This window comes from Morone saxatilis, unplaced genomic scaffold (assembly GCF_004916995.1).
Source record: "Morone saxatilis isolate NCDOM2014 unplaced genomic scaffold, NCSU_SB_2.0 Contig10, whole genome shotgun sequence".
NCBI classification, from domain to species: domain Eukaryota; kingdom Metazoa; phylum Chordata; class Actinopteri; family Moronidae; genus Morone; species Morone saxatilis.
In genome coordinates this window covers 13,566,960-13,576,137 of record NW_023339652.1, presented here as the reverse complement: position 1 = coordinate 13,576,137, position 9,178 = coordinate 13,566,960, and the positions used below count along the sequence as shown (strand labels likewise).

Genomic DNA, 9,178 nt, shown 5'->3' with positions numbered 1-9,178 from the left:
ACCCATGTATTATTGGATTATGACCACATGGTGGTAGTATAATGACAGATGGTGTACTAGATAAGTAATCATATTGGATTTGACTTTTTTATTTGTCAGTTTTTCTGTTTCTCTTAAAATGTCGATGATACAGTCGGATCATATGAGTGGGTTAATGAAAGCAGCTATCTGCAGGCTGTCTGTTTAACATTTTCTTATTCAGATTTGTATTATTTGTGTTTGGGGCTCAGTGTTAGGCAAGTGTGTACTGTTGTATGAAGAGGGGAACAAGGGACTATTGTTACTCAAGAAACATCATAATACAGCCTAGATACATTATACTATACATCACCTCGCAAGAAATTACATAATCTATGGAAGTATTGTGGACTAATTCATCATTTATCTGGTTTCATTCCTCCTTTAATTATAACTTCAGGCAGTAATATTGTATCCTGTGATTTACTTCAGCACAGGAGCCACAGACAATGACAGAAGGGGGTGAAAAAGGGTAAGAAACTCCCCCTCAAGACACAAATTAATGTGAACAGTGATGGAAGGATCAATATTTAATGTTCAGCAGTACTGAGAGCAGCAGAGTGTTAATTGGCCTCGCAGGAGCAGAGCACCGACTCGCGGCTGACTCACACCACCTAATGTGTGCTGTGCTGAACTTCTATTCTATTGCACTTTTATACTATTCTAATGAGGGCTTTCAGGTGACACAACTCACCCCCACGTTGCATCTTTCACCCTGATTAACTCAACATAACCTTTTCCTTTCGCTGCTGTTTCTGGCAGAGAACTGATTAGTTCTCATTTTGAGACGTGTGATTGATTATTGCATTAATGTCATGATATTGTCAGCTTGGAAATCAGCTAGCCACTTTGTCCTTACTGTGTACACGTGTTTTTAACACAAGCCAGTGCATAAACTGTAAGAGAGGATCACGTTAGATGCATATTGTAGCCTACTAACTAGCTAGCTAGGTCGGCTAAGTAGCTGACATTGTTGCTTTATTGTTTATAACATTTTAAAATTTCGATACTTAACAACTTAAAAGTCTACATGCGACCCTAACCTTTAACCTTAAAGGAATAGTTTGGCATTTTGGGAAATGTGCCTTTTTGCTTTGTCGCTGAGAGTGAGATGAGAAGATTGATACCGCTCTAAAGCTAAATAAGCTAGGGCTAGCAGCGGTTAGCTTAGCTTAGCACAATGACAAGGGGGAAACAGCTAGTCTTGCTCCGTCCAAAGATGAAAGAAAACATCCGTTTTCACTAATGAAATCACTGTATCTCCATTAAATGTAGAATAAAAATTAAATTTTTTTTATATATTAAACTGAGGGTTAGCTTAGTTTAGGTATCATATATGCTAGCATCCCTGGCTGTAGCTTCATATAAAAAAGAAACATGTGGGTGGGATTGATGTAATCATCTAAATCTCAGCAAGGAACTGAATAAGCATATTTCACAAAATATTGAAATGTTACTTTAACATGACCATTTCTAACGTCAGCCTAAATGAACCCTTCACCAGATGCTATCCACAGTTATCTATGTATGTATGTGTATATATTACCAGAAAATCTACTTACTTTTTGTGACATAGGGTCACCTAAAAGGAAGTACAGCCAACAATGGACGACAGCGTGAGCTTGTATAAGCTTATTCCTCTGCCCTCTACCAAACTATCAACGCCCAAAGTCATCTTCTCGCTTTCACTAGGCAGGCTAGTGACAGGAAAGGTAACTGCGTCACGTAAATCTTAATCCGGAAACAAGTTCTTGGAAAGCACCTGGATGTCCTCCAAAAATGGCTTTTTTCATACCTGAACGCTATATCTCTGTCCTTCCAGCTCTTAAGGATGTTTACTGTCTACAGGAATCGTATGATATATTCCTGGCACACTGTACGAGCCAGATGATCAAGTTTTACAAGAAATCAATAATGACTTCTCTCACACAGAGGGCGTGGGCGGGGAGTTCCACTTTCAGTTTAATTGTAGCATAATCTATGATGAGTTCGGATAATATATCCGCCTTTAATCTGTTCACTGAACACATTGATTGGTGGTGTGTGTGGGCCCCACCGGATGCTCTTGTTTCACAGCTAAATCCGTCTGAATAATGTGATTTGTACAGCTGCAGGTGCTTTGTATTTACTGAGGGATTAAAATCAATACAGGTTAATTTCTATGTGAAATTGCCAGGGATGAGCTTTGGCCCTGTTTGTGTGTGTGTGTGTGTGTGTGTGTGTGTATGTGTGTACGTGTGTGCCAGGCTCCCTTCAGTATTTGTCATAAGAAATTACACAAAAATAGTGAGAGAAATGCATTTGTCAAATATATAATGATGTACTCCATGCTCTGGACCATGTTTTTCAGTATTATATTCCCATTATTGTTTGGCCATTAGCTGGTGCATTAAGAGAATGTTCCTGTGCATTTCACAGTTTTTACCTTGGATGAAATCATAAAATAAATATGGGCATCATTAGCAGCAAGAATGTTTTGTTTTCTGACATTCAGCGAGCTATTCGCTTAAAAGAAAAACACACCTAATTTGCATTTTATTTGTTTGACAGCCATATGGAAACAAAGACGGAATAGGTGAGAAAACACAAAAAAGGAAAGAGGGTAAGAGATAAAGTGTAGGGGGGAAACAGGCGAAGACAGCCAAGTGGTAGTTAAAGACGTTTATCTGAACAGCAATGAGGCTCAGGAGGACAGGGTCAATATTCACCACCGTGTCTCCTATCTATGAGCGTCCACAGGGTGAATCCTCCGGCTAAAAATACCAGCGCCGTCGCTGCTTTATGACCAGAACCGATGAGCCGTGATACTGCCTGCTTGCTCTCTTAATGCGGCTACAGAAATCAACCATGTCCCCTCTCGGCGGATCTCAGTTATCAAGAAAAACAGATTGGGAAGAGCAACATTTTTAATAAACCAGCAAAAGCGTTTTAGCATGAAATTAGAGGGCAGTGCCTTTTGAAGAAATGACATCTGTGTTTCATTTACTGAATCAGCTTGAGTTTTTATGTCTCAACAAAGAGAGCAGCATGAAAAGGTGGAGATTAACAAAAACTATGGGGGATGAACACCAAGGAGGAGATACTGTATGTGAAAGGGGGGAGGAGGGAGAAATAAGGCTTATAGAAGCAACCATAGTGAGAAGGTCAAGTGTGCGCTCCTGTATACATTGGGCAGAGGGAAACTCTCTCCATATAAGTGCAGGTCAGAATCAAGTGTGAGATCATAACTACCTGGGATGTGAACAGCAGGACACTTAGCCGTGAGCTGAAAGAGAAAGACAAGAAGCAAGGACATTTTTGCAATTCTCTACCCTACTGTTAAATGTATTACCTGTAGTACCTGAATCATTTTTTCCCTAATTGGTCTGTCTGGTAGCTGTAAGTCTAGGAAACATCTGTAACCAGTATGACAGAGATTTTTAGCCAGGGTAGCAACACAGATTTAGGTAAGGCAATATCGTTCCACCCCTTTGGTACAGTATACATATCTCAACAACTATTGGAGGAGGAACATTCTGACCCCCCCCAAAAAAAATGTTTTGCTGTCAAAATATTTTTTTCATCAAATGGTCTAAAAATAACAGGGGTTGTTCAATACTATGCTCTTCATCATTACAATAAATTCTAATTAATTTGATTGAATTATGGGTGTTTTATTGAATTTAATTACGTCTGTTGTCCTCTGGGGTCGAAAAGACCCCGCAGCACGAGAAGGGTATGAAGTGGAGGACTGGAGTCCTGATGAAGAGGAAGAATCAGCGGATGAGGAAGACTGAAGCTGGTGATACCTCACATCAAGCGACGCAAGGTCAGCATTAAGCTACATTTCTGTTGCTCTTCCTTCTGTAGCTGGTTTGCCTTCTTCTGTAGTGACCTCCACAATTTGAACTTTGTATGCACTTTGATTTGTTTATAATAACAATTTAATTTGACAGGTTAGTTCCCCCGCACACGTCAGGCCGCTGCCAGATATGTTGAGAAGATCCCAACAAGGTATGCCCAGCTTACCTCTGAGCACCTCCCCCTCACCGATTCTCCCCCTCCACCAAAGCCTCACCTCACCCAGCTCCCCCTCAGAGGCAAAAACTGCCCTCGCCAGGAGCTGATCTTGAAACATCCACAATATGCCAAAAAGCCAATGCCATACATCTGCAAAGATCATGCCATCACTACCTGCCTCGCGATCAACTGAGGGGGTTAGGGTTTTAGAAAAGTTAAATGTTTTGTAAATGAATATTGAAATATTGCTTATGTCAGATTAATGAGTTAGAATTAAAGTTTACTAAAAAGGTTTGGAAACACAGGGAGGTTGTGTGATTAATTTATACTCTATGCATATAAATCTTGCCCATATATATCTTGCCAGCAACCTCAGACCCCTGGTACGGACTGGCCTGGACCCACTGCAGTTTGCGTACCAGGCCGCACACAATCGGGCGGTGGATGATGCTATCATCTACCTGCTTCACAGAGCTTACACTCACCTGGAGGGAAGTCACAAGGGCACCGTGAATCATGTTCTTTGACTTTTCCAGTGCCTTCGACACCCCATTCCAGCCTCTCTCGGGCTTGGCAGGAAAAGCTCTTCTGTTTGATGAGCCGTGGATCAGCGACTCGTGGCCTTGGATCACTTGACTACCTCACTGACAGACCACAGTTATGTCAGACTGCACAGTCTGCCTTGTCAGACGTTGGGGTGACGAGCATGCACTGCGCTACACCCAAGGAACTGCTACTGTCACCATTCCTGTTCACCCTCTACACCTCTGACTTTCTGCTTCAACTCTGGGAGCGTGTCACCTCACAGAAGTTCTCTGGATGGACCTCCTCCATTGTCGGCTGTATCTCAGATGATAGGGAGGAGGGAGGTACAGAGACCTGATTGAAGAACTTCAGGTTGGGATGGGTGCGGACAGAAACCACCTACAGGCTCAACACAGGGAAAAACCAAAAAGAGCTGGGTTGGTTGCTTTCCGGCGGGAGCAAGGAGGAACCCCTCCCCAGAGAAGATGATGAGAAGGGGAAGCTGAAAGCCATCATTGGACAACCCCTCTCTCCTCTCTACACTAGCTGAGGCAGGCTTCAGGGCAGCACTTTCAGCCTACAGACTGACCCAGCCCCCAAGCCTCAAGTGGTTTTGGAGGCTTGGGGGTTTGTTCCATCTGGCCATCATACCTCCACAAACCACACCAGCAACCCAGTCCCTTCCAACCCCCGCAGGACAAAGCACGGTTTAAAACTCCTACCACAAGCACAAACCTTTTGCACTATCTTATATTTAATTTCCACTCTGCTACAGTTTAGTTTTAGTTTTAGGTCAAGTAAATTTTTCTGGCTCATTTTTTGCACTCCCTGTCCTACTGAACAATGCATATCTGGTTATGCTTTCATTTAGTAGTTTTATATCTTTATTATATTTTGGTTATTTTGTAATATTTTTATTTGTGATCTTCTCTTGTTCTCTGGTTTTGCCACTACTTTGCCCTATTTGCTGCGGTGTCAACCTGAATTTCTCTCAGGCCAGATAATAAATAAGGAATTCGCTATCTTAATCATTATCTATTCGTCACTCAAACCAGGGTGGGGTTTCATTTTGATCCCAGGGGGAGGACAAAAGGTGTCATAATGAGCTTGGGCCATTAAAAACAATTCAAATTGATTCAAAAACAGCATCCTCACTAACTGTGACATATACTTCTCTGTGATGGGTCAAATAGCTTAAAATAAACTATTATAGCTAGAAAATAAATTCATTTGTTTGCATTTTAGTTTTAACTAAAAATAGGGTATACTTTGTATAAACAAGGTGGAGATTTGTTTTTACATCTAAATCAGATATAGTTATGTACATATTCATACATTTAATATTCATCATACTATAGATTTCAGCTCAAAATACATACATAAAAATCTCCTGCAAATGGGAAACGTCACTTTTTTCCTTTTTAGTAAACACTGGTCTTCAATATAATAAATGATAATATACTTTCTACATCGCTATACATGTTGAAATACAAACAACATTATTTTTTTTTTGTGATGAATTGTGGGCTGTGTGTACGTGGTCTTTGCATGATGGAGTTGTATCATTGCCTGCGTGTAATTAATTATGGGAGGCCAAGTTTATTGTTTACAAATGGGCATCATGTTTATGCATGGTTTTTTTTCCTGGGAAATTCAGCTAGCTTGGATTATGGATTACATGGCTATCAACATTCTGACAGCATGGACAAGTTCTTTTTCAGTTTGTGCTGTGTGTGGTGTGTGTGGTGTGTGTGGTGTGTGTGTGTGTGTGTGTTGTCCCTCTTTAACCCCTTTCAGGCAGTAGTTAGGGCTAATTTATCCACCTGATCTTAGTACCGCTATTTAATGTTATACTCTAATGTAAAACATCACAGACCATGGTTAATGCGTTAAATCGAATAAAGACACGTTGTAACATTAAAATGTATAAGCATAATTACTTAAATACACTCTTTTTTGTTTTACAGTTGAACCTACTTAAATATGAATGGTATGTATGATAAATACGCATGGCTAAATAAATCGCTTATAAAGCTTAAATAGAGTTTGCAGATAACAATGGTTATGTCTAGACACCAGTCATTATAGGGAAACATTTTATGGCATATATTCCGGGTGAAAACGTTTTTGCTTCTTGGTGCTATGATAGTGAATTATTTAATTAATGGCTTTTGGAGTTACACACAGGTGCACCTGGTTGTAATAAAAATAGAAGGCGGGGGTTGGAAAATCTTGCATTACAAAGAAAAAACCCCACACAACAGTAGCATCTTATAATTTCGGGCCATTAAAATCTGGTTAGTTCTTTTTTAGGAGAGTTGCCATTTTCCATACTTTGGAATCATTTCCAGTCAACATAATGTTGAATCCTCTTCTTTACACTTTTTTAAGGTTGCTAATAATTTTGAGAACCAACACAAGGGGGGCGTTTGGCAGAGAGGGGGTTAAGCTACAGGTCAAATGGCCTCTGTCTTTCTTCTGCTACCCACAATGTATATGTGTGTGGTGTCTGGTTACGGTGACCGTCTATTTTTTTGTGTGTATGAACCCATTCCCCCCACCCCACCCATGTGCGGGCGCGGAGTGGTGCCATATTATGTGATTGGCCCAAAGGTGCCCGCTTAAGTGGTTTTTGCCACCATGCCGCAAATCCAGCCCAGGGCCGCGTTGCGTGGCATGTGTTGTCTGTAAGACAAGCTAATACTTTAGAGACATGGATATTGGCCAGTAAACACAGTGAAGTAAATACTGGAGATGCGTCATTTTAAAATCCTATGACTCTTACCATCTAAACATAATGCTACCCCCCCCCCCCCACAACACACACATACACACACATGCTGCATATAGCAAACGTGAGCAGGGCATTTTCTCTTTCACCAGGAGGGCCAGTTTGGGAGATACTTTCTTCTGGGAGGAGTATGCTTGTATCCTTGTATACTTGCACACACATACACACACACACACACACACACACACACACTTAAAGGACCACTGTATCAGCGGTTTCTTTTGATGGCACACACATGCTTTCTGACAACCTCTCTACAAACACACACACACCTAGAGCGAAACTTCAATATACTGTAAGTCTCTTTTGGAAACGCACACACACACACACACACACACCACCATGTCCTCATAATGTGACTCTCCTCCTTATCCCCTCACATTCATCATGCTGTCATTCTATTCTCTGCCAGCGGAGGGTCCCCCTTTCAGTTAATTAAATCAGATGCTTATCCTCATAGTGCAGAGAGAGAGAGAGGAGAACGAGAAGAGATAGACTTATTAGTGTTTCTAAAAACACTAATAATGATAATACTAATAATCTCCTCGCAGACTAATGAGACCAGAAAAGTGTGTGGCACAGGGACTGAATGTGCTGCACAACATATACTCTACTGTTCACACACACACACACACACACACACATACACACACACAAAGACAACAGGGGGCAGAATGGGCAACTAGGTAGGGAGACCCCATGTAAAAATGTTGTATTAAGACTTTAAAGGTGCCCTCCATTGATTTAGTATTACGCTTTCATAAAGCTGGGGGAGTTACAAGAGACATAGCAACAAAAAGATACAGAGTCAAAATACTCTTTTAAACATTAAGCCCATAAAACACTACGTTTCCCATCATGCAAACATCGTCTTTCGTTTCATTCAAACTCCACACCTGGTGTTTGTAACACAGGCTTTCTGTTATAAATTAAAGGTAAAGCCGAAATGACCCTGATGACATCATTAGGGACCCAACAGTGCTTTTTTTGGGGGGGTTAACAGGTTAATCCGGCCAGTGCAAGAAGGAGTGAGGGGTGTTTCAAGCCAGCAACACACATTGAATTGAACTGATGTGGATGAGAGCATTGAGGGCAGGGGGAATGTGCACGTGCCTACACACACACACACACAGGAAAGACTTTTCATGACAAATGTCTTCTATTTTCTTGATGATTGTATCGTTGTCATTACTTCCATGCCAGTAAATCTGAAGCACTGAATTTTAAATGAACTGAACAGAAGTCAACTGAACTGCACTGAATTGAGAGAGTGAAACTGACAGAAAGAGGGGAAGGAGATGGCAGAGGGGCATAAAGAAAGAGGGAAGGGAGAAGGCAAAGAGACACACACAGAGGAGGAGAAAGGGAGAAGTGACATCACATCTCCCAGCCTCCCTCTCCCTCTCTCTCTGACACCTTTGCTCCACTTCTCGCCGAGGAGGCGCACACACAGTTTCTCGCCGTCCGTCGTCGCTCGCAAAAAAAAAAAAGGGGCTGTACCACCACAGCACAGGGGAAAAGGAAAAAACCAAACAATTCATGACAGGATGAACAACAGTTTCCTAAACATGGCGTCGATAGGCGACTTCGACCCGCTCAACGCGTCTATTCCGGCCACCAAAGTTGAAATCACAGTGTCCTGCAGGTAGGGGAATGTGTCTGTTTAACCTGGTTTTAGTCTAACAGGCTCTACGGAAAAACACCGAGCCATTGAACGCAGCTGGAAGTCACCTGTACTTTTAACTCCGTCCAAGTTTCTTTTTAGTTTAGCCTGCTTCTCATAGCGGCTACAACGCCGAGGATAGCGTGAAAAATGTCACATTTACGCTTTTTTTTTTTTTTTTT

The 9,178-nt window shown here is 41.5% G+C and overlaps 1 protein-coding gene across 1 annotated transcript in view; it reads left to right on the top strand.

Annotated features, from left to right (window-relative positions):
- The first annotated feature begins 8,787 nt into the window (after positions 1-8,787).
- Positions 8,788-9,178, top strand: part of LOC118336271 (copine-8-like) — a 60,164-nt gene continuing 59,773 nt past the window's right edge. The window contains exon 1 of the mRNA XM_035672884.1: positions 8,788-8,978. Within this exon, the coding sequence (XP_035528777.1) occupies positions 8,881-8,978 (98 nt within the window). The 5' untranslated portion in view covers positions 8,788-8,880. The remainder of the gene's footprint in view (positions 8,979-9,178) is intronic.